Source organism: Pavona decussata, unplaced genomic scaffold (assembly GCF_977016875.1).
Source record: "Pavona decussata unplaced genomic scaffold, jaPavDecu1.1 SCAFFOLD_40, whole genome shotgun sequence".
Classification (NCBI taxonomy): Eukaryota; Metazoa; Cnidaria; class Anthozoa; order Scleractinia; family Agariciidae; genus Pavona; species Pavona decussata.
The window spans coordinates 2,301,917-2,327,545 of NW_028145462.1; the positions used below are offsets into that span (position 1 = coordinate 2,301,917).

At 39.0% G+C, this 25,629-nt stretch overlaps 1 protein-coding gene and 1 long non-coding RNA gene across 3 annotated transcripts in view; both read right to left on the reverse strand.

The window, feature by feature from the left end:
• LOC146483168 (uncharacterized) lies at positions 1–5,233 on the reverse strand. 2 transcript variants are annotated; one of them, XR_014863916.1, is made up of 3 exons: positions 5,159–5,233; positions 2,211–2,267; positions 1–1,352 (listed from the first exon to the last, which is right to left on the reverse strand). It is a non-coding gene; the product is annotated as an uncharacterized LOC146483168 (long non-coding RNA). The 2 variants fall into 2 exon arrangements; XR_014863915.1 differs by having other exon boundaries at positions 2,133–2,267.
• Positions 5,234–6,613: 1,380 nt separating this feature from the next.
• Positions 6,614–25,629, reverse strand: part of LOC146483169 (TBC1 domain family member 5-like) — a 31,838-nt gene continuing 12,822 nt past the window's right edge. The window contains exons 8-22 of the mRNA XM_085106374.1: positions 23,047–23,085; positions 22,875–22,938; positions 22,244–22,326; positions 21,604–21,654; positions 20,012–20,093; positions 19,004–19,051; positions 18,175–18,290; positions 17,151–17,293; positions 16,082–16,191; positions 15,559–15,633; positions 15,349–15,490; positions 13,797–13,984; positions 11,819–11,921; positions 10,956–11,035; positions 6,614–9,245 (exon numbers count right to left, since the gene is read on the reverse strand). Coding sequence (XP_084962500.1) covers positions 8,364–9,245; positions 10,956–11,035; positions 11,819–11,921; positions 13,797–13,984; positions 15,349–15,490; positions 15,559–15,633; positions 16,082–16,191; positions 17,151–17,293; positions 18,175–18,290; positions 19,004–19,051; positions 20,012–20,093; positions 21,604–21,654; positions 22,244–22,326; positions 22,875–22,938; positions 23,047–23,085 — 2,206 coding nt within the window. The 3' untranslated portion in view covers positions 6,614–8,363. The remainder of the gene's footprint in view (positions 9,246–10,955; positions 11,036–11,818; positions 11,922–13,796; positions 13,985–15,348; positions 15,491–15,558; positions 15,634–16,081; positions 16,192–17,150; positions 17,294–18,174; positions 18,291–19,003; positions 19,052–20,011; positions 20,094–21,603; positions 21,655–22,243; positions 22,327–22,874; positions 22,939–23,046; positions 23,086–25,629) is intronic.

A 25,629-nucleotide genomic window follows, 5' to 3' on the forward strand; every position in this document is an offset into this window, starting at 1 on the left:
TCTCCGTAAGCCCCGGCGACCGGCAACAATCGCCGGCTAATCATCCTGGGTGCGCCGGCTACTCAGATCCAATTAAAAAAAAAATAAAAAAAATACTTTGTTTTGCATCCAACGGCAACTTTTACATTTGTGACACCTACTTTCCCATGGGTAAATACATTACGACATAAATAAAGTTTTCCTTAAAGAGCCAAGAGTCCAAAAGTGTTTTTGACTGAATAAACTTGAAAGTTTCGTTGAGAATTTCGCCACACCATCGCTTGAATCTGCTTGCAGACGTCGATCGAATGTTCAGCAAACGAAAAAGGCTCAGATTGCGAGGAAGTGGTTACCGACGAAAAGCACTCCATATCAGACAACATACTATGTATTCCAACACGTGCAAAATGCGAGAGAGCCAGAGGCGCATGGAAGGCACTTACGCGCCTTTTTAAATTTCTCTGCCAGCTACTCCATTTTAATCTCCTTCTACTCCAAAATTTTGGGAGAACCCTGGTATAAGGTACAAGAACTACATGTAACAACTGAAAATTGTTTACAATCAGATGACGTCTATTTTCAAACACTGCGGATGATGAGTGGATAGGATATCAATAGTTCCTTTTGAACTAAAACAAATTTGTAATTACCTACACTACCTTTTGGTCTGGTCACATACATTGTAAGCCTGAGGCTTTGATGTGACAACCTTAATTGAAATAGCTCAGTCTATACACTATCAAACAGTGTCATGACATGGCAAAATTAAGTTGGCAAACTCGTAATGGCAAACTCCAAAATCCTGGAAACTGTGAGAAAATCTCCAATTGCTTCTTAAATCCGAGTTTGACCACAATTCTTTTTATCTCCTTCTCTTTGGTATTTGAAATAATTAAAGAACAGAAGAAAACAAAATGCTTACACCTTAAATTTGTTTTCCAGCTTGATGTGCTCTGAGAAAGTCAATGGTACATTTAGTAGCTGGAGACCAGACAACACTTGCAACAACCTATTTGTAAGCTAGGCCAATACAAGTTTGCAAACTTCAGTTTTTGTGTGATGGCTCCATGAGGTCTGTGATGGCCACATAATGGCTGTTAAGATGTTCTGGGATAAGGAATGTATTGCTTTATTTCTGGTCTGAGAACACCCTTAACAACTACCATGGACTGTTCACCTTGGAAAGAGGTGTTTTGATTGCCACAGCAGCAACCAATTTTACCTGTCTGTCTTGGAGATCTATCTAATGACGGCCCTCTTTCACTGATCAAATTGTAGTCATGTTCAGACAAAAGTGGTCACTCCAAATTCTACTCCACATGTCACGAGGTACAACCAGCAGTAATATAGTAACTCTATGATCTTAATGATCCCTGTAGAGTAAACAGGAGAAGGTTTATTTCACTGTTAAGTTAATAACTACTGTAAAACATACGCACAAGGCAATCACAAGCCTTGTAAACTAGGGTCACAAATGAAGGGCTGGGCCAGAACTTGATTTATGCGACCATGCCATTACAGTGTATGTCATTATGTTGCCACTGTGACTCACACTTATTCCAGGACTGGAATACATGTAATAACATCATACTTCCTAGTAATTGTTATTAACCTAGCGATGGTGTTCTGGACTCGCTGTAGTTTAGAAATCTGATATTTAGGCTGGCCATAAAGTAAACTATTGCAATAATCCAGTCTCAAAGTCACAAAGGCATGAACTAATGTCTGAAGGCATTCCCTAGAAAAATATTTAGAGATACGACGAATATTGTGAATATGATAGAAAGAAGCTTTACATATTTGGCTTAATCAATAATGTGATTGTTCATACTTAGTGAGTTGTCTGTAATAGTCCCAGTTTTTTTTTTTTTTTTTTTTTTACAAAGGATCAATATTATGATCACAACTTTGTTTTCAGCTGTCAGGGTGGGGGATGGGGGAAGAGTTTAGGTGGGCATTGTTTGAGAAATAGTTGTTGAGGGTTTATTGATTACAATAAATTTATTTAGTAGCAATTTTCGGTATGATTTTCAGTATCACTCAAGATGTCGCAAAAGTCTAAAAGGAACTAGTGTTTGATAAGACAAGATATAGTATTGAATGAAACGGTTGTTTTTTGTATTCACAAAATATGTGTAAATATTGCACATTACCTGGCGTACATTATTGGTGTCCAGTTTGAGCAGCATCACTCCAATATTTCCTGAGATATTCTTGATTTTGCGATTTACCTTTGCACTGAAACGATTTGTGACATCACCAGTTTTTGAACAAAAACTTGAACATTTCTGAAACAAGAGAAGATATATATTAAATTTTTTTTGAAGTGTATAATAAATTTATTGTAAATTACACAGGCCAATGTTACAAAGTAGTTACACAAGGACAAAGGAAAAGAAAAGAAGCAGATATACAAATGCAATTATCCCTAACTGAAAACGAATAAATTACATGTAAACAAACAAAGAAGCTGAGAAGATAAAGGATACAATAAAGGTTCTTACAAGACTAGTGTTATATTTACAATGGAATTATGTTTACAGAGATGGCAGCTCTACAACAATCCTAATCTATACTTATAATTAACCTGTCTAATAAAGTCAGAAACCAGCAATTAATCAGTCAGGAGTTTTCTCTTATAAATATAACAGATTTGTTTACCAAAGTGGAAACCAAAAAGCAATTCCATAGCACCGAGTGAAAAGGAGGAGGCGTTAACAGCATTAAACAATTGCAGCACTTTCTCGCTGAATGATTTCGTAAACACACAATCAACAAAAGAGTGATCAATAGAATCTGCCTCTCCACAGTAAATGCAGTCACTATCTTTAAGTTTAATTCTAAAAAGTTCTTTTTTGGTGACAACGATTCTGTGAATAAACTTAAAATGAAATTCATGCAATTTTTTTTCTTTAGAGCACTTGCCAATCGTGGAGAAGACTTTCTGCCAGTTTATGCTACTTGAAGGGACCGATTTCATCCAACGTTTTGGGCCGGCATGTAACCCTGTGTGGATTTCATTACTCAAAAGCCAATAAAAATCCTTAGATTTTATGTTCGACAGATTTATTGTGAGTCGTGCTTTCATCCAGATGGAAGGATGTTACCTCCTCCAAGGAGATTTCAATAGAAGACAGTATTAATTATTTTGTCCTTTTAAGTAACAAAATCGGGATTGCCCTTACCACTTGATACTAGTGTAAAAAGGAGGTCTTTGGTAAGGACAATTTGGATTTAAGATCGGGAAAAGAAAAATTGGCCGTCCGTATCTAAAAGATCCATTATTGTTTTGATTCCAGTTACAAACCATTCTTGAAAAAAGAAAGCTTTCTCATCGATGAGTATGTCTCTATTATTAAAAAGGAGCAAATCAGAGATGCCTTTATGACCATAGAGGGTTTTCAGTTCATCGAAAAAGAGCAAAATATTGTGGTAGAAGCGGGGTAAAAATTCAAAATCTTTCATCCAATAATTACATAATAACAGGAAGTCAAGTCCTCCCCATTTCTTGAAGTGGTACACTGTAGTTTGGAACTGTTTTCCAATTCGGATGGCTGTTATTCAAGAGCCTAGGAATCCATGCTAGCCTTAGTGCTTTTATCATAGTTTCTAAATCACTCATACGCAAACCACCTTTCTCGTAATCCTGGTACACTCCTACTCTTTTATTCTTATCCCCTTTGTTTTTTCATTGAAGCCACTTTGAACATTCTTAATGATCTCCTTCGGAACGTCAATATTTGAGGCAGAGTACACAAAATTGGAAATACCATTATTAACACTCTACCAAATAACGTTAAATCTCTTGATCTCCACATATCAAGAGTTGTTTGAAGTTTTTGGATTTTATGATCAAAATTTAGCTGGTTGTTACCTTTAATATCATATGAAAAATAAATTCCTAAAATCTTGGTTGGATTTTTAACCCACTTGAGACTTAATGGTTTGGTTGTCCGATTTGCCCAAACAAGAGAAGATATAAAAAAAAAATAAATAAATAAATAAATAAATAAATAAAAAAAGGGGAAAAGCCATTCTTGTTCTCTTTGAAAGGCCTTTCAAATAGGCATACAGCTGAGAGTTATTTTTCAATTCAAATGCACTTTAACATGTTATTTAAATGTAAGATTTTCTTGATGCAAATTTGATGCAATAGCACCAGTACATAGTCTGAAATGTCAGCTGTCTCCTCCCAGATGGCTCAGGCCCAGTTCAGACGCCGAACTTTTCATGAGCCGAACTTAACTCAAATTAACTAACGTCGGCCCAAATCACGAAAATCCCGCCTATTCAAACACCGAATTAGCCGAACTTAATTTACTTGAAGAAAAACATGCTCTCTACGAGAGACAGCATCTGAAATATGTTATAATAATTTATGCATTAGGTCGGGTCATGAAAAGTTCAACGTCTGAATCAAAGCAGTTCCAAAGCTGAAATTTCCGGCTGAGCCAGGTGGGAAGAATGGCTGAGCCATTCAAAATTGAAGCAGCCGTTCTAAACTGATTCAGATGCCGAACTTTTCATGCACTTAATTCAAGGTACAGTATTAGGCTCGGCTAATGAAAAGTTCAGCGTCTCAACTGGGCCTCAATCACTGATGTTTCCTTACTTGTCATATGGTTTAGTAGCCTGGGCCAAGCCGCTCAAACAGCATTGCAAAAATATTTTGAAGTGACTGAATCTAACTTTTGTTTTTGTGGGAAGCTGTATTTTAACTTGGTAATACATGACTACTGAATTTCACCGATCAGCAAAAATTAGCCCAGGTATATAAAAGATCTTTGTGGCCGTGAGTCACAAATTTCTTTCAGCAATGATTTGGGGGTGCAAGATTGTTTCCAGGCTCCCCTTTCCCTCGAGAGAGGGACTCTGGTTACTTCTGATAACATGAGACTGGCAATTTGAGTAACAAATTTAATACAAGACAAATTACTGAAAATAGTACATAAAACATCATAATCTGTTGTTTACTATCGTTAAGATGTTGTTTCCTATCCTAACGCTGGGTTAAACTGCGTTTTGAGTCATCAACGCAAGAACGCCGGATTTTCTCGCCATTCGACTCGTTCAAACTGCTCGAATTCTCCCATAAAACTCTTTCCTTATCCCACTATGACTTTAAACCTTAAGAAAAACATAACATACCGATATGTCGGTGAAGGCCACTCGTACATACCTTGTCATGAACTTGCAGCCCCACAAAAATCACCAAACGCACTTCAAAATTCCCGCTATGGAACCATCAACTTCGATGGCCGACCCACGTGAACAACGCGCGGTCAACACTGGGTACCAGAGTCTAATTGAGCCCCAGCTGGAGAGGGGCAAGGTGTTTTGATCATGCCACGATACCAGAATGGAAATAGTGTTCGCGACAACTTCGTGTAATCATTACGTTACCAGACAATATGAAAACTCAATTTCGAGTTCCCATTTGAAAATGTCGAGCCGCCAGTAATCACGAACAAAATTCGCAGCTATTTTCCGTGGGGCACAAAAAGCCCTAACATAGGCACACAAAGCGTCCAAATGACTTTTGTTGAAGTTTTTGAGCCTACAGGGAGCACAATTTTTCCACCTATGTTGATATTAAGTCCTGACGCGCGGTTTGCATTGATTTGTATGCTTGTGCGTGTGTTTGTGTGTAACGCTATGTGGCACCAATCACATTGGGTGTAGTTTATGAAGTGTACTGACAACCAATGAACAGCGTGCTTCTAACGATAATTGATTGAGCTAAAGGTCGACGAACGTCAAAGTTATTGATCATCTTGAAAGTGGCAAATAATTCTACTGAATTCCAGGTAAAACACTTGCAGTTTAAGCCAACTATCCGATAACATGATAACATTTCGCTTGTTAACCATTCCCAAAACACGGACAAGGGAAATAGAACGTGCACCGTTTTTCCTAGGATCGATTTCCGCCGCTCCCTCGGGTCCTGCTTTCCTCCCCGGGAAGAAACCCGTCTCTTCGGGGGTGAACGTGGGCTCATTTCGCAAACAGCGGCTTGTAATCGAGCCTAGGTTTCCTTCCATCTCTTTTGTCTGTGTCTGTCTGCCTGTCTGTCAGTCAGTCTGCCTGTCTGTCTGTCTACCTGCCCGTCTGTCAGTCAGTCTGTCTGGCTGTCTGTCTTCCTTCTCTCGTTCTTTCCTGTTTGTACCAACAAATCGTACCCCATGCCCACGATCAATACTCGGACCTCTGTTATTGCTACTGTATATGAATGACTTACCAAACTGCAATCTCCTCTCAAATGTTCGAATGTATGCTGATGGTGCAAATCTTAGATCATAGTGAACTGTTTTCAGCTTATTATACACTCGATTACAAAAAGGTTGACACCTAAAAAGCATAAACCATGGACGATGAGACCCAACGGACTTGTGGGCAGTGTCTAAAAATTGGCCCTTGTTGGCCAACTTGACACTTTAAGGAAAGCTTGGACAGTTTCGATCATTCACCACGTGCAACTAATTTTGATTATCAACCGTCGCACGAGAATTGAATGTTATGCAAACAAATTTAGTACACTTATACCATTGGGTCTCATCGTTCACGGTTTAAGCTTTTTAGGTGTCAACGTTTTTGCAATCGAGTGTATATTACTATATAGACGACCTTCGCGCTATAGGCTTAATAAGATAGTTTCTTTATTGAACTGATTCTTGTTGATAACCAATTAACATTGCACCTTTTACTAAATAATTTTTATACACGAATTACAAGGCATATCTATTACTTGAGATAATCTCCTTAACTTTATTTTCTCTAGCTAAGGTAATCTGTATAATTTTTAGGCCAGCAGTTAAGCTTTACCCATTTTTACACCCTCCCCCCCCGCTCTCCCCCCGAGGTACTGGCTATAGAATGTTCACTATTATCCTCTATGCCGTACTCGTACTTAAGTACTACCACAATGGAAGGGTGAGATCTGGTATCGAATCTCACATTCGGTCAATGTTTTGGTTCTGTTGATTTGCAGAGACCAAAGGCTATAAAAAGCAATATCTATATTGTTGGTGGAAAATACTCTAACATAATGGAATTAACGCGTGATAAGAACAGTTTTCATAATGTTCTAATTTTGTTTCTGTGCGACCTTAAATTTTGTTATAATGAAAGGGTGATGGAGCAGCTCTCATAAGGTCTCACGTGATTGGTTTGCAACCCTTCGAATAAAACAATAGAACAAACGACAGAAAAATACCCCCAACCCTAAAAACAATTGAACCTGTTACACAATTAAAATAATTACAAGCTTACGAGAGCTGCTGCGCTACCGAAATAAAATGAAGCAAAGTAAAATAAACCAAATAATTTGTTACAATATTGTAATTCGCGCAATTCAATAACTATTCTCTTAGAATATCTGTAAAAATCTCGTGCTATTCGGCAGGGTAATTACGTAAAAAAACATATAAACAGTATTCGTTCATGATAATTCCTTATTAACAAAATTTACCAATTCGAAAATGAGTCAAATCAATTTTGAGATACAAAAATTCTAAAAGTTGACATATTCGTGACAAACAAAATCGTTTCAGCTAATGTTAAATCAATTAAACTGGTTTGACGTAATATGTCAAACACGAGAAAGCGTGTTTCATCCGATTTCCAAACACCGAGAAGTGAGTTGGAAAAACGAGTTGTAGCCAAGCTTTTTTTAACCAACTTCGAGGTGTTTGCAAATCAGATGAAACACTTTTTCAAGTGTTTGTTATAACTTGTCAAACCATGAATTATTCTTGGAGAAATCCAAAGCAAACGTTCACCAAATATTATTATAATTACGATCACATTTCCGAATGCCTTCACAGTAATTATTTCCTTTGTTTCTCTTTATGAATTAATGAGTTTGAGAAGCATGAGGATGAATGACATTCTTCTTCATCGTTTCTTTGTGGAAATCCTCAAGTGTGGGCGTACAAATGAAACCTATATTCCTCTTTAATGAACGATTGTTTTAAGTCCTGGCAAGGTTTGAGAAAGCCTTGTTCTAAACCAATGCAAGTTTAAACATCCATACAATAAAATCACGTGTATAAGAACTTAAAGAATTTTCACTACGCCCACAATATATGACCCTGTTTCAGCCTAGATTACGCAAAATTCCCCCAAATAACACGCCCCTACAAAAACAAGCCCTCCCCGAAAGTGTCCCCTAAAAGAATGTAACATCAGATTTCACGGTGCATGAGACCATTTTGAGAAAATACTGGTTCTTATACACGGGGTTTTACTGTACTTGTTAAACCGCGTTTGGCCACAATCTTTAGCTGCGGGTCATTCAAGTTCTAATTATGAAAATAAAACCACTTATTTAATTTGCCGCTTTTGAGAGAATTAAAAAAAATTATGCCGTCTAGAATTGTTTTCACTCAGAAAAAAAATTCGTCGCTTTCTTCCAGAGGATGTCGATGGGGCGTTGGTGAAGCCTGCGCAGTACCGTCACTATTAACAAACACAAATTCGCGGTCGGAGGACTCAATCTGACCAGTTTCCGTTCTCTTGTTTCCAGTTTCACTCGGCGGATAAGACGCTCCTGCAAACGGTTCACTGAACAGCGGTTCATCCCCCAGTGTCACGCTTGCGGTCTCAGTTTTGTCTTGGAAACTCTTTTGATCGTGTTTACTTTCAGGCGCACTAACTTCATTATCTGACCTAAGATCAGGCCCAGACAAGAAGGAATCGTTTGTACTAATTGAATTGTTACTAGATCTAATTTCCTCTGTACCGGCTACACGACTCTCTCCGCAGAACAAAGGAATTGAACCAATGGAATGGATTGAACTTTGTCCTTCGACAAAACTCGAAAATAGATCCTCCGTATCAACGGTATTCCGGCTTTCCTGATCACAAAGATTGTGACTTGACTCTTCTCCGTCAACGTCCTGCTTATCTAAACCGTTTTCTGAATCCTCAACGGTTCGCTCTTGGACACTGTGTATGTTCCCGTGCGTTACTTCAGGCTCTGTCGAGCTGGCCACTTGCTCGTCAGAGTCCGCAGTTTCTCCATGCTGTTTTCTATCGGCCTCGCACGTCATAAAACTACTTTCCTTTTCATCTGAATTCTCAAAATGACCAAAGTTCGCCAGCATGGGTACTGGCAGGGTCTCAGAAAGTTCGCTGCCGTCCTTCTGTTGTTGAAGAGATGGAATCTGTAAACGGGCGGCTATATTGTTATCTATCTCCATAAAGTCGCATTCGGTCTCCATCGTTGATCCGCGGAATGCTAAAGTTCCCTTTAACAAGTCCCGCACCTGTCGGACACATTGCAGCAAATTATAATAAGTAGCGATAGGCGTGGGGTGGGGGAAAGCCACTGGGAAGGAAGGAGGGGGGAGGGGCGATACTACCATAGCTTCCAGAATCGATTATCTCTCTCTGGTAGCAGCTGACGAGATGGCGAGCTACATGCTTGCATATCTTTTCTCTTTATAATTTACAGTTTTCAAGTTATTTATTCTATGAAAAAAGTTAAAAACATGAACCTGCACGATTGAAAACTACATAAAAGCAATTTCCATTTCAATCTCTTGAAGCGATATGTTCTTTTTTTTTTCATTAAAATGGGTGTTAAAATGATGATTTTACTTGATTTCTTCTTGTACAAAATTTCGATCACGTATCAGATTTACGACCAGTAAGACGGTTGAAGTATTTACAAACGGAGGCGGACCATAGCAATGAAATATTCTGCGATTTACAAAAGGTGGCCAATTGAACGCCGAAGGAAAGCTGGACAAGGCAAGCTAGACTAGATTTGCAAGCTCACCACGACCGTCTGAAATGTGTTCTTGTTCTCAAATCTACGAATGACTTGGAGTCGAAGTACCTTCTGTTTGAGTTAAGGTATTCTAGCTACTTTCACAATTATATCACCAGAGACGGCGATCTATTGCACCTGCCGCTTGGGCGAACAACTTAGTATCAAGGCCTTTTTAGGTTATTGTTAAACAGGAAATTCTGGTATACAAGACGCCTGGCCTGGTCATTCCCAACTTTAGTTGCCAAGCAACCGTCAGAGCGTAAACAACTGACAAACAACATGTCTTTTTCCCCACCATTATCGAGGAAGTGGTTTAATTTTCGGAATAAACCCTGTTTAACAAATCAGAAACTGAAGTATTATATTCCTGTGATGAAAGTTTTACATATAGGATTTCGAAGCACATTTGTTTTAAAGGACACTCGAGTCAACAACTTCAACAAGTCAACAAGCGTCTTAGTTTGCATTTCACACCAAGAAAGGTAGGTGAGAAAGGAAGGAGGGGCTTGAACTTTTGTAACGAAACTTCTTGCTAAATGGAGCGGGTACGTTTAATACCCTACCGTACCATCGACCATCAGGGAGGTAAAGGGCATGGACGCGTTTAAGCACGTCATTATGAATCGCTTCAAGTATTATTTACAATCTTGAATATTTAACAATCGCCTGACACTTAGCCGAACAGGACGTAGGCCGAGTTGGCTAAAATCAGGGGACATTCCGCACGATTGAGCAGGACAATTGTGTTATTATTCAACACATTGACAACAAAGCACAGTTGTATTGCAGAAAAGCTGGAGACGATCTTCCAAAGCGGTTACTTGTTTAAAGCGCTCTGCCCATGATTTTTCTCCCCGACACACGAAAACTTAAACGTATATCGCCGCAGGATACCTGTTGTGTACGGACGACGAATAGCGAATACACTATGACCATACTAGGTCAGAGTTACAATGTATTATACTTTTTAGAATAGTACCTTAGTTCTAAATTGGTGTGCCTTTAATTTCCCTACTTTGGTTTTATTTTTTTACGACTATCCTGTATTACATGTAATATATGTTGAAATAAATGAATGAATAGAACAAAATGAATGTCCCTATCTAGAAAGACATCGAGAGTTACCAGGCAGAACATCCATTTAGAAAGATAAAATATTGCGAGAACAACGACATAAAATAAGGAAAACGACATTTCTTGCCTGTTTTAAGCCAGCTAAGCACAGATATACAACGTCACTGACATAATCTTCTTCCTTTGTGAGTTCGTCTTGAAGAAGATCTGAAAAGCAAAAACAATAAAACTCTCGGTTTACTTCCTACCGTGTAAACAAAGCGATGACCTTTGTATAGTCAAGCCCCAGTTGTTGAAAGAGTGGATAACTCTATCCACTGGATAAATCGCTATCTAGCAGGCTCCAGTTGTTCAAAGGCCGGATAACTTTATCCTGTGGATAAGTCACTATCCGACAGTTTCAATCTGCGCAAATATTTCAGTATTTCCTCTTGTACAAGCGAATATGCATACTCCAGCCACAGTTAAGTTTGGTAGTGTACCAAAACCTTGGACAACGTTTAACGTGAAGTATATTTTAGACCTTGAATAGTGCCTTATCGAACGGATAAAGTTATCCGGCCTTTGAACAACTGGGGCCAGATAAAATGTACTCCATCGAATACATTTTATCCGCTGGATAAAGTTATCCACTCGTTAAACAACTGGGACCAGAATTCCGAGAACCCGAATCACGTGGATATTCACCTGGCTCAATCATTTCAGTCACTTCACCCGCCAATACTCGACCTTCAGATGCGTATGTGGACTAATAATAATCAAAGATGAGGGAGTGCGTTCGATGATCTCGATCCCAGGCACTCTCCTTTGCCAAGTTGGTGATGATGTCATCCGCCCCTGCAAAATCTGCGGGGGATGCCAGATACGCGTCCCAAGATCCACCCATTCACGGTAATCAACGTTGGTTGTCCCATACAATCTCGACTCTAATCTTTATTAGGAGTGCGTTCTTTCTACGTCGAAAACAATAAACGAGCAGACAACACTCACCAATGTACGAATCCATTTTTCTGCCGCAGTAAAGGTACAACCCCTGCACTTTATCAAGCTCGGTTTTCAGCGAGGACACTTGTTGCTGAAGTCGCTCATGATCCTGGAAGAGTGAGGAATACACAAAACATCCCTTGAAGTTAATAGATGTTAGATGTGGTTCTCACGACCGGGCTAAAACCTCCAACATTGTTGTGTAACAATGCTCATCAAAGGCCCTACTGAAGCACTAAGTTATAGTTCTGAGCAACCTCACAAAGTACAGGATTGTGATCACAAATACCAGGCACAATGTCAAACTAACACAAGGCCTACAATCTTGAACAATTCAAATGACAAATTAAAACTACCCCTCTCCCACCATTTCAATGATGGAAAAATGGCGCGTTTTGCTTTGCGTACGAATTCATCATTGATTTTGGGGAGGGGGGGGGGGAAGTAATATATTTATTTATTTATTTATTTATTTATTTATTTATTTATTTATTTATTTATTTATTTATTTATTTATTTATTTATTTATTCTGCCCAAGATTGAACCGTGCACAATTCAAACCACCCCCATTTCAATGTTTGAAGAATGCCGCGTTTTGCTTTGGGGCGGATTCATCATTGATTTTGGGGGGAGGGGGTTTAATTTCTTTTTTCATTCTGTCCAAGATTGTAGCCTGGGTATGAAACGTTTTGGGAAGCAAGGCAAACCCCATTGAAAGGCTTGCTGTGTAGGCTGCACAAGCCCGGACACAAGATGAGTTAACATGTTGAAAGACACCACTGTGCAGTGTAAACTGTATTTAGTGTCATTTTGAATAGCCAAAAAACATATTTGTATGGATGTTAAGGATAAAATAGTAGTTCAGTTTTGTTAACAACAACTCTACCAGTACACAGAAAATGGTGTTGATCATCTTTGGCTGCACCTCAATCTAAACTGAAAAACAGCCTTGAATTCACATCAAACGGCGTGAATCAGGGCAGATTTCAGATTTTATCTTCTCGCACAGACCAGTTAATTACATGGCACAGCTTTCATTTAGAAGGAATTCCATCCTCGATAAACTTGTCAAATAAAATTTATTGTTTAAAACAAATGTGCGAATGGATTAAAAGTGTGACGGGAATGAAAAATGTGCCATGGATTAAACTGTTCAATGGATTAAAAACCGTGCAATGGATTAAACTGTGCAATGGATTAAAAAATGTGCAATGGATTAAAAATGTGAGGTGGATTAAGATGTGCAATGGATTAAAAAAATATGCAATGGATTAAAAACTGTGCAATGGATTAATGTTAAGGATAAAATAGTAGTTCAGTTTTGTTAACAACAACTCTACTAGTACACAGAAAATAGTGTCGATCATCTTTGCCTGCGGATGGCTAGGACGGGAATGGATTTGCAAGTTTCTTCTGAGTGTTTTGGGAAAATTGCCAAAAACCGATTGTATTTTATTCTTCTTCGGAGAAACCCTTTTACATTTTCCTCCCGTTGCTCTAAGAGTAAGTTCATATACAAAAGAATTCCGTAGTCTATGGGTGCATTCTTTTGGGGATATTCTAGCTATTCTCATTCCGGTTTAGGAATAACAGAATACACGGAATTGCAGTTTCGAAAAGAACGTTCCTAAAATCTGGAAACGGAATACCCATGGCAGAGGTGACCTGAGAACTACTTTGTCTGCGCGCGCGAGCGGCCGCGTAGGATTTCCCGCCAAAAATTTCCCAAAAGAACGCTTGCCGAGAAAACCGTATTCCTTCCAGTCTGTTCATTCTGCTATCGGGAGCAGAATGAACAGAATGATATTCCGCTCATTCCGAAAACGGAATAGCTCCCAAAAGAAAACGAGTACCGTCTATTCCGAGTATTCCTATACCGGAATTTTCCCCAAACAACGCGCCTTACATTTGAGTAGTTTTGAACAACATGCAGCAAAATCGCCGTGAGTGCCCCTTTCATCTAGACTCTGAAACATTCCTTACCTGAGCCAGTTCATCATAGTCCACTCTAGAACGATTCCTGGGCCGGGTCATAAGTTTTTCTTTGATCGATTTCATGCCCTTTCCCGGAGTAGTGGACTGGGACCCAGAATCTGCGCGGTCCCTCATCTCGGGAGCTGGGACAGAGGCTGGCCGACCTGGCCGGGAATTCCTCGCACGAAGTTCCTCCTCTACAAAAATCAAGCGATCATCAAAATGAAAGATAGCACAAGGTTATTCAGAAGTTGTAAAAGGCGGAACTTATACACTTTTTCTTCCAGCGAAAGAACGTGGAAAACTCTCGATTGAAAACGATTAGGACGCGGCAGCAAGGGTTCCTAGAGATATAGGTTATTCAACAATTATTTCACGAGCGCGCGTTGGATATGAGATGATAAATAGCCAGCGAAAAAGGTTGGCTATACTCATCTCATATCCAATAGCCCACTTTGAAAAAGAGTGATGGCCTGGGTCGAGAGTAGCTGCCCAAGCGATTGTGGGAAGGTTTGGGGGGACGTTGGCTATTATCTTCGCATTTTTGCGTCCCCCCAAACAATCCCACAATCACTTGGGCAGTTACTCTCGACCCAGGCCATCACTCATTTTCAAAGTGGGCTATAGCGCGAGTGAAGTAATTGTTTTATTAAAAACAATCAAGAATATTGCTAGACCCTGCTGAATTCGCTTTTTTGCAAGAAACCAGAAGGCAATTTAAGGACGGTGCCTACTAATACCGAAGTATTTTTGTGCGGTTTATGACTATGCGGGAAAAGAAGATCTTAGGAAGGACTTTTGGAATACAGAAACAAAATTGGGGGTAACCACACATTTTTTAGAGATAATAAAGCAACAATTATTCTTAAAAGCCGTAAAATACAAAGCAATGTATGGCGTTTTTTTCCAAACTAAACCTTTATTATCTCTGAAAAATGCATGGTTACCCCCGATTTTCATGTTGGATACCAAGAGCACTAGCTGAGTTCTACTTTCGCTGCTTAGTTTTAAACCGCACAAAAATATCCCTGTATCCCGCAGTAGAAAACATAGGCACCGTCCTTAATGGTCGCTATTTCTCGGGCATGGTATAATGGCTTTTACTAAAAACTGCATCATTGTATAATGCAATTCGAGGGATTTGATTGGCTTAGCGGCCATGGTATATGAGCAATTATACCATGGCCGAGAAATGGCGACCATTAAATTGCCTTCTGGTCGTTCTTCCACAGCGAAATCAGTAAGATCTAGCAATATTTCTTGGTTGTTTTTAATAAAACAATTATTCCACTTGGGCTTGTTGGATATGAGATGATTATAGCCAACTCGGCGCTACGCGCCTCGTTGGCTATCTATCATCTCATATCCAACGCGCCCTCGTGGAATAATTGTTAAATATACCATAGCCGCTTAGCCAATCGAATCCATGGAAATGCATTCTACAATGATCCAGTTTTTAATAAATCAGATTATTCTACACCGTTAATGTCCCGAAACGTTTCGACTTTACGGCATGGGAAAAACAATTATACCCAATAAAACAACAAGGTGACATCTTTACCGCTGTTGCTGGTTCTCGGCGCCTGTACGTTTTGCGGTTTCGCAGCGGGTTTTATAACCGTTTGCTTCACTGGTTCCATAAACTGTTGATAGCGCTTCGTGAATGACGTGAATGCAGACTGCGGTCTCTTTGGTCCCGGTTTCTATGGCAACAAAAGGCCCGTTAGTTGCTGGTCAAAGATCAGTTGTTTCAAAAGTGTAGAACACTTACATTTCTCTGTGGGAAGGTCCCGGATGGATGTGCCGCAGAACGTGGTAGACGAGGACTGGATCGAGCCGACGATGGCTAATGAAAAAGCAAAAAAAAAAAAAAAACAATAGTGCTATAATTATTCAGTATCTAATTAAAAATATTATTGTCACAGAATCTTTATTAACAGTAAAATGTTTCCCAAATTAGACAAAGTGATAGTCACGAGGGCGTCCGCCTAACGCTTCATCCACACTGGTACGTTTTCGAAACACCCCTGTTTCGTTTTATCCAATTAACAAATCGACAACACTTTTCTATGGTCTATACTCTTTTAGACCATAAAACGGCGTCATAAAATGTTGAAAACTAAAGGGGAACCACGAGCCGCATGCGAGTGGTTTCGCTGCCAAGTTTTGAACATAGAAAACTGCCGTCGATTTTGTTTTTTTTAACAGTAACATGGAAAAACATCGAGTGAAATTAAATTTGCTACAACATTTAAAGAGAATGTAAAATTGCACAACTTTGGTACAAATCTTACCTTGTTTTCCCTCATTATTAAAGCAGTTTTCACATAACGGTATACATCCTCAAAACCACCAGGAAATTTCATCAGATAACCCATGCACACAGAATAACTTCCTGTAAGAACTGAACAATAACAAAAACCAGAACAGAATTAAAACCAGCAATAGGAAGATAGGTACCTTTATTAATCTTTAAGTATACGTTTGTAGTATAATTCGTTCTTTCTGTTTCTATCTTGTATTACGCTTGATTTTGCTTGTTTTACTATTACTATGTTCTTATATTTTATTCTGTAACTTTCAATATGTACTTTATTGAATAAATAAAGACATTTATTATCATTTATTATTATTATGAGCAGTACTTTCCGGTGATGCTGTATATTATGTTGTAAAAGGTAGATCTCCTAAGCTTTTGACTGACTCTGTGGATGAAACCCTAAACTGTGACCATTCAAATAAAAGCTACTATAGCAGTACTTTCCTGTGGAGCTGTCTATTATGCTGTACAAGGTGATTCTAACTTTTGAGTCTGTGGATGAAACCCTAAAGTGTGACCATTCAAACGAAAGCTACTGAGCAATACTTTCATGTGGAGCTGTTTATTATGCTGTAAAAGGTAGATCTCCGAAGCTTTTGACTCTGTGAATTAAACCCAAAAGTGTAACCATTCACATGACAGCTACTGAGCAGTAGTTTCCTTTGATGTTGTATATTACATATACTGTAAAAGGTAGATCTACTGAGCTTTTGACTCATTGAACGTTTCCAAATAAAAACTAACCAGTACCATTTTCACGTGTCCTGTCTGTTTGTTTTAAACAACGAGATTCAGAATAGCGTTTACGACAAAAGGAAAACGTGAGATTCGCGTTTATCTTGAAAAAAAGCGTACACAGATGAGAATAAATAGCGCAAAATAATTCTGGCCTTTGACGCTGACAAAAAACTAATCAATTTTATTGAGAAACTGAAAAAATCGAGCAGCAAATGTAGGATAAACATGGTCACGTGGTCATTCTGCCGTCTGCCGTTTGCCGTAAACGTCGAGGGATATAAAACATGTGACTTAAATACTCGTACGTTTATCTCTAATGGCCTCTAGCATACTGATGTAGATATAATCGACCAAATCCAACATGGGGCCATCAGCGAAAAGAGCATCCCACAACACCAGCACATCTTCCATGGGAAATTCACGGCCAAACAACAAGCGAATCCAGCGACTGAAAGAAAGAACAAAAATAAAGCTAAGTGACAATATCATCACTCCGTTCTCAAGGAAAGTAAACTGTATAGACCCTTCTCCAAAATGGCGGCCGAAAATTCAAATAAGTTAAAATCAAAAACGTATACCAGCACTAGAAAGAGCACCTTTACTTTAATAACCCTGCAAAGTTTCAGCGTATCAGGTGTAATATCAGCTGAGAAAATGTAAGTTGAAAAATGAAAAATTTACAGACGTTTGTATGACTGGGGGTATGACGTATACCCCCAGTCATACAAACGTCTGTAAATTTGTCAAATTTCATCTTACATTTCCTAAGCTGATAACACCTAATATGCTGAAACATTGCAAGGTTACTTAAGTAAAGGTGCTCTTTCTAGCACTGGTATCAGTTTTTCATTCAGTTCAATTTTAACTCATTCAAATCTGTTGCCGCCGTTTTGGAGAAGGGTCTATTCAGCATGTGGAAGTAATGTAATGTTACGTTTTAAACCTTGTGAACAAATGATAGTTTTTTTTCCACTCACTGACACAGCCATACTCGGAAAAGAGGAAATCCGAGTTCTCCAAAAAAGGAGTCGAACCTACGACCTTCCTATTACTTGTTCCGGTCCTCATACTCTACCACTGAGCTTCAAATCCTAGCAGTATGCAGGATGTTTGTCACACGAACCTAGTTTAATGGCCTGCTGGCTCCCACGAGTCTCCTGTAGCTCAGGGGTAGAGCATCGGTAGGGCTGTCCAATACTGACTGTCGACGCATACCGACAGGATGTATGGTTGGAAGCACTGAGCTACTAGGTTCATATTTTTCATAACGTTCTGTGTACTGAGTTCATAAAGCCCCTTATCTTCTGCAAAAACGCTGTTTTCACTTACAGCCCATAGACTTGAGGTGTGATGTCTAAGTTCTTCATATGAATCCATAATTCTGGGTCGTATTTCCTTAGCATGTGTTCTTGTATCCGATTAAGCTTCTTGACAATGGCGGTGGACTACAAAAGACGGATGAAATCACTCTCAAATTACGCACTTTTGACACACCGGGAAAGAGAATATTAAAATCACTCAAGTTTACGTTAGGGAAAGAAAACTGTGTCACTCGTCTCAATGTGAAGGCGGTGAAAGACGAGTTCTTCCCTTCTCAAATTTTCTGTCCTTATTCCACTGCTTGGACTAGAAAGACACACCAACACCTAAATCTAAACTGAAGAAAAAAAACCTTGAATTCACATCAAACGCGTGAATCAGGGCAGATTTCAGATTTTATCTTCTCGAACAGAACATTTAGAGGGAATTCCATCGTCGATGAACTTGTCAAATACAATTGTTTAAAAAAAATGTACAAATGGTATAAAATGTGACTGGAACGAAAAATGGATTAAAAAATGTGAAATGGATTAAACTGTGCAATGGATTAAATAAACGTGTCATGGATTAAACTGTGCAATGGATTTTAAATAAACGTGTAATGGATTTAACTGTGCAGTGGATTAAACTTTGCAATGGAGTAAACTTTGCATGGATTACAATGTACAATGGATTAAAAAATGTGCAATGGATAAAAAATTATATGCGATGGATTAAAAAATGTGTAATGGATTAAAAAATAATTTACAACGGTTTAAATATGTGCAACTGGCTAAAACATTTGCAATGCACTTAACTCTGCAATCGATTAAAAAATGGATTGTGATGATCGACTTACAGGCATAAGTTCTTGATCTGCAAATGGTTCCGCATGGGGATCCAGAAACTAATAACAACAAAAAAGATTCTTATAAAGAAAATTGTCCTGTCATAAACAAAATTGGGAGACGTAAGCACATCTGGCTCCTTCGAATAAGCTTGTGCTCTTTATTATCGCAAATTCTCATGACACCTGATTTCGTGACATTGAAAGGGCGCTATTGCGTGACACTAAAATTTTCGTGACACGAATTTTGGAGAATTCGTAGAGGTGTTCTTGTTATCAACAAGTGACTTTCTTTTTTGGCAAAATAAAGATCGCCTAATGCCTTGTAAAGTCTTGTATTTACAGACTGTGTGATGTTTTAGTCATTCAAGAAATAAGGATTAGCTTAGATCTTCAACTGTTTGGACCAAAATAGGCTGCCTTTTATTTTTATAATTTTAAAATGATGAGCTTCTCAAGTGTGTGAAATGTTAAACTGTTTCTTCCACAGGCTGTCATTTCACAAGTTTTCCAAACTAAAAATGTTTCAAAATCTGAGATCAAATTTGGACTCTTGTGCTCTTCCTACAGGAGCCAAAGAGCTACCATACAAGTTTCAAAGGGGAAGTATCACGGCAATTTGGTGTTGTATCAAAAACTCCAAAACGTTTTTTTTTTATCGACAAAAACCTAAAAGTATTGTTCAAATTTGATGTAAATTATCACTCCAGTGTACTAAGACTATTAATGAGTGTCTCTGGCCACAGATGGACTGGGTTAGAATGGACTGCAACTTGAAAAAAGTTAGGCTAACCGTTTTCAAGTTCTCGCGTTTTCGTTTCCAAAATGCACCAGAGCAGGTCATGAGCTGTCCCTTTCAAGAATTCAGTTGATTTCTTTTTCTTGACGTCCTAGAGTCTTTTTGCAACTAAGTGAAGGTGTTGTCGCACCATTTTCACCACAAAAGGTCAAAATACCCGTGATACTTCCCCTTTAAGTCACGTTTTTATAGTTCAGCTCACACTGACCCAGTATACCAACCTTATTTCTCTCAGGAAGACCTGTGACAGGCAACTGAAGGTACCAGGTTTCTGTTTGATCCATGAGCTGAACAAACAAGGCACTGCCAAAAAAAGAAAAACAGTGGTAAAATGCTCATGCGAGATCCGTTGAAGTAACAATTGGCAACTTAAGTTACAATACAACCCGCTAACTCGAACTCGGTTTTAAATTCAAACTCAAGCTAACTCGAACAAACTCCAAAGGTAACTGTGTTAAATGAATTTTGCATTGCTTACACGTTTTATTATGTGAGAGCGATAAGTCCGCATTTCCAAATAAATAAAACGTGCGAAATATTCCAAGAAATCTTCCGAAAGTTTTTGATAATCTGAAGTTTATTGTCACTTTGCCTTGATAATGAAGGTAGTATCATCAAAGCGTCGGACAGCATTTATTTTGTTTTAAAATTTTCTACTGATTGAAGCTTTTCAGTAAACCTCTAATCGTATGAAGGTTATTGTCGGAAAATTATGCGTCCGAACAATTTTGTACTTCAAGAACAAGTTTACATGTATAGAAAAGGATCTGTGAATTTCGTTCACAATTTTCTGCACATGAGCAAATCTGCAAGACAACCGATTCATGATAGGTGAATCATGAGGCGCAAATCATCTATGGCTGCCGAATCGTGTTTCAAAAACACGTACTGCAGTGAAATATAGCCCAGACATCTAAATTCGAAAAGGTAACCATATATGCTCGACTAGATGTGGCTATTTGCGGGGCAAGTAAACCACCACTCATGTTAGTTTGAAAATTTAAAAATATTAGGAGAGCTTCTAGCGACAAAAAATCTTAATCAGGCTTAAGCAGGAATTGCACCCATGACCTGTGCGATACAAGTGCAGTGCTCACCAGGTGAGCTATCAAGGCAACTGGGAGCTGTTCATTATGTGAGTTGTGTAATAACGTACCCGTGGATGGGGTATACACTGTACATACATTATAACATAGTGCGCTTGCTTCTCTATCTCATTCCTATTAGCGTCATCATGGCACATTTCTCAACATACGCAAGGCCGTGCGTCCATAAAATGACGTGTGCAACTTGCAGACAAACTCGGGTTTCCGTCGCTTAGTTTTAGTTTGTACAAACTAATTCAAAGAAGCACATTTTCATTGACACTTTCAGATGAAACTTTCTCGTTCAGACCATACCATTGTGGCGTGTTTGTATAAAGCTGATTAAAAACTTTGCTTTTCGGTACAGCGCATTGAGAGAATTTTGTAATCAATCACAAATAAAACCTGTTTTTCCGCGTACTACTCAAGAGCACTCAAGAAGCTAGAGAGTTGGCTACGCCTCGAGCAACTCTTACGCTTCTCTCGTGCTCTCCAGACTTCCGCGTGCATCCCGCGTGCATTTGGAGAGCACTCAAGAAGCTAGAGCTGCTCGAGGTGTCACTCTTTCGCTTCTCTCATGCTCTCCAGACTTCCCACGTGCATCCATAACACGATCTACGCACAGCCAAAAGAGCATGAACCAATTCTTAACTGTAGTTCTTCGAGATCTTAGTGGCACATTTGGACTTTTTTTTCACGCTAATTTTCAGACAGCGGTATGTACTTACAATGCATCGTGCTCCAAGAAGTTTGCGTCCATAAGAAACTTGGCCACTCTCCTGTCATTAAATTATAAACAATATTGCTTTATTAATGACATCGGAAACTTAAAAAAACGGGCACCCAATTGTTCGTTTTGTTGGAATATCTGTTGGGAAGAGACTCGCACCTCAGAAATTCGGATTAAATTGTGAAGAAAAACTATGGTTTTCTGTAGCGAAATGTCACCTAAAACTTTTATAACGCGGATAAACTAACCCTTTTTTTATCGGGGGGTTGGGGGAAGAGGGGGGGGGGGGGAAAGGAAGGGGAGAAAGGCCAACAGCAGCTCGTAATTTTGGGGGATCCGAAAAATTCCCTAACATTTTCGGTAAAGTTAAATTTTCAGCTGAAGAATCCGAAGACATCAAACTGTGTTTGCTTATACAAATTATTCAACGAGCAGAAATTAATTGGCGGTTTATATAAGGCCATGAAGAAGGCGATTTAACCTCATCAACTACGACAAAGATCATGAAACAACAGCAACTAACACATGTGGGTCATACACTTGGATTCCAAAATGCCACTCCAAACAAAATATCATGAACCCTTTGACTCCATACGAGCACCAACAGCAAAGGAATATTCTAATAAAACAGGACTTACAGGCTTGATCCCTCAAGATACTGAGAAATGTTTGTGTCCACGTGTAAAACGTACACAATAGGTGCAAGAAGCTCATGCATGCCCTGTGATTAAAATGAGACAAACAAACAAAACATCTTTCTCAAACTCATTAATAATTCATGAAGAGAAAACAAAGGAATCACGGCCGTGAAGGAGGTTTGGAAATGTGATCTTAATTATCACAAAATTCGATGAACTGTTACTTTGAATTTCTCAAAAAATTATTAATGGTTTGAGAAGCTATATAAAACACTCGAAAGAGTGTTTCATCCAATTTCCAACACCTTGAAGTTGGTTTAAAAAATTTGGCTGCGAAGACCTTGTTTTTCCAACGTTCTTCCAGGTGTTTGGAAATTGGTTGAAAATAATTAATTCTCTTCCCCGCATTTGATATATTACTTCAATTCTTTTCATCAATAATATGATAAATGCAAATTAGGTCTTTCAAAGCACTTTACCAGATTTTACTTCACAAGAATGTAACTAATAATTTTTCTAATTAGCCATGAGGAAATAAAGGTTGTTGTTGTTGTTCTGGAAGAGTTCTTCGAGAAAGTCAAATGCTCTACGTTTGTCTGGGGTTCCCGCATAACTGCAGTACTGTGAGTACCTGTTTGTAACTGAGGGCCTCATTCTTTTTTGCATGACAAAAAAGTATATTGAGCATCATTTCCCTATAAGAAACAACATACAAAACAGTTAAAGCTGAATATATCATGAACTACGTACACTACACAGACAATCATCTCAAAAGTAAGACCCAATCATGAATCATCACCTACTTGACTTTTGATTGCTGGAAGAACTCGATTTCTGGAAATCTGCAAACAACAAGGTAACAAAGAAATTAAGGCAGTTTGTGGAAAAGATTAAAAAAAGGTATAATTACAAAAACTTTGAATTCATATTGTGCTGTTCCAGGAAAAGTCCATACCCACTCCATGGAAGGTCAGTGGAAATTCCTAGGGGAAGCGGGGTCTAAAAAGTCAAAATTTTAGAAGCAAAGTATGAAGCTAAACTGGAATTTCCTCGGGCAAGGGGCTGCATAACAAGAAAACCTTCCGTGGGGAGAGTATGTATATTTTCTGGAACTGTACATTATTATTGTTATACACAGTTATATCGAAAGTAGCCTGCGTAGCAGTCGTTTCCGTTTCCTTCAAGCCAAGCAGGGTAAGCGCGGGAGGGCATTGGGCAAAAAAGAGCAAAAAAGTAGGAGCGGGGGGGAGGGGCGGGGAAGGAAAGGAAACGCCTGCTGCTGAGCCCAGACATTTTACCGAACGCCCCCAAATGGCTTCGCTCCCTTAGGGCTTACACTGTCACGTCAAATGTCACATGAGAACCAATCATTTTTAACTTCTGGTAAAACTCAGCGAAAACAGAATCGCGGCGGGCAACTTGTTTACTTCAAGTGCAGTATTATGGAAGATTTTCTCGAACTTTACGTCGCTCGAACAAAGCGTAGATAAAATTACCCAAGACAAATTTTACCTATGTTTTAGAATATCAACTCATTTGCTTACAGCTGGAATTACAGACAGAATGAGCTTGTCCCACATGGCTAAAATACTTCCTCGCGTTTCCAGGATAAATTTGTATTTCGCGTAGCGTGAAATACATAGTCGTTCTAAATATTGAAAACTTCCTTTTCAGACCATGGTTAGAATTGAAATTTTCCTGCCAAGTATTTACTTGAGGCCTTCTCAATCTATTTATGATTACATAGTTTGAATAAAAATTTCTTTGTTCGTACGCGAAACAAGCTTTCAGACCAGCCAATTTTGCTTCCAGCTTTTCGTGTCTTTGATACCGCCGACAGTCAGAACAAATTTTCTTAAATTTTTAAAAATTCTGGCGGGATTTCGAAAAACGAATGACACCATGTTTGTTGAGACGATAATACCTACCAACACATCAAAGCGCAATGAAAACTATATTTTGAGCGTGACCGAGAATTTTGATTTTGCTTGATGTTAATAGACATTCGCTCTTAAAACAGTCCTTTGCTTCGGTTTCAACTGAATTAACATATCTTCCTGCGAAAGTAGTTTAGTCGTTTCCAAAGCAAAGCAAACTCGAAATCAAAAGGACACTCGAGAGAGTTCTTTTCCGCCTAGGCCATATTTTCATCTTTGATAAACGGTTAACCAGATGTCGTTTTGGTCGATGAGCTTGATTGACAGATGATTGGCCAATGGTAATACATCATTGCCTCCCGTTCGCTGACGAACGGCGTTCGGTAAAATGTCTGGGCTCAGCGGCAGGCGTTTCCTTTCCCTCCCAGCCCCTTCCCCCCGCTCCTACTTTTTTGCTCTTTTTTGCCCAATGCCCTCGCGCACTTACCCCGCTTGGCTTGAAGGCAACAGAAACAACTGCTACGCAGGCTATATCGAAAGTTTGTAGGGATATGTATATGGAAATAATGTCTTCAACATCATAACTTTTAGCTTTTAGAATATCAAATGGCAGAAGGCTTGTCAGTTGCTTGGAGGAGTAGTATTCAGAACTGTTACCAAAGACAAAATTTGTCCAGCAACATGTAGTGGTTAAGCTCTGGTCCGGTTAGTGCTCCAATCATTGGGCCATGCTTGTCTCCTGTCAACGTTTACCAGATTTAATCCTAATTTACCAACTGCCTTGCTTAAGTGGCCATCCACCCCCTTAGATAGAATACTGTCCCCATGGCTGGCAAATCCCTGCAACCCAGCCATGAGCCCCCATTCCACTCCCGGCACCTGTCACACTGATTGAATCAATGGAAGGAAGGAAAGAGGGGAATGCTGGGAGGGGGAAAAATCTCTGCTGGCAAAATGCTGAAGAAAACTGCTACACTGACTCCTTAATGACACTACGGACGCCCAAGGACTAGAGTGCCATGCTACAACCTATCAATGACTGCTGACCGCACCTGTGATAGAGACTGCTGACAGGACAGGACTGCTAAGCTGGTTGTTAACTTGGTTAAATATCAATTTAACTGCATTAAAATTGTGGTGACAGATTATAACCCAGCCATTAATTTTCGTGCAATTTTATTGGCTACTTTATGTCACGTGGTGTAAAATCAAAAGCCAGCTCAAGAGTTTCACCTTTTCATCTTTATTATTTTACATGGAAGAAAAACAAACTTGTTTTGTAGAGTCCAGTGATAGTGACATTAAAAAGCTGGTCGCAAATGCTATTCCAGAAAGTACAAAAAAGTTAACAAAATATGCTGTCAACGTCTTTGAAGGTGAAGAAAGTTACGAGTAGACTTTCAGATTTAGTCCTACGCAAACTTTTAACTGAGTCAGTTAATCAAGGAACGAGTATCGTTAATCTGGACGAATTGGGTACGGTTGGAGAAATAACTTTTAATCCATTGC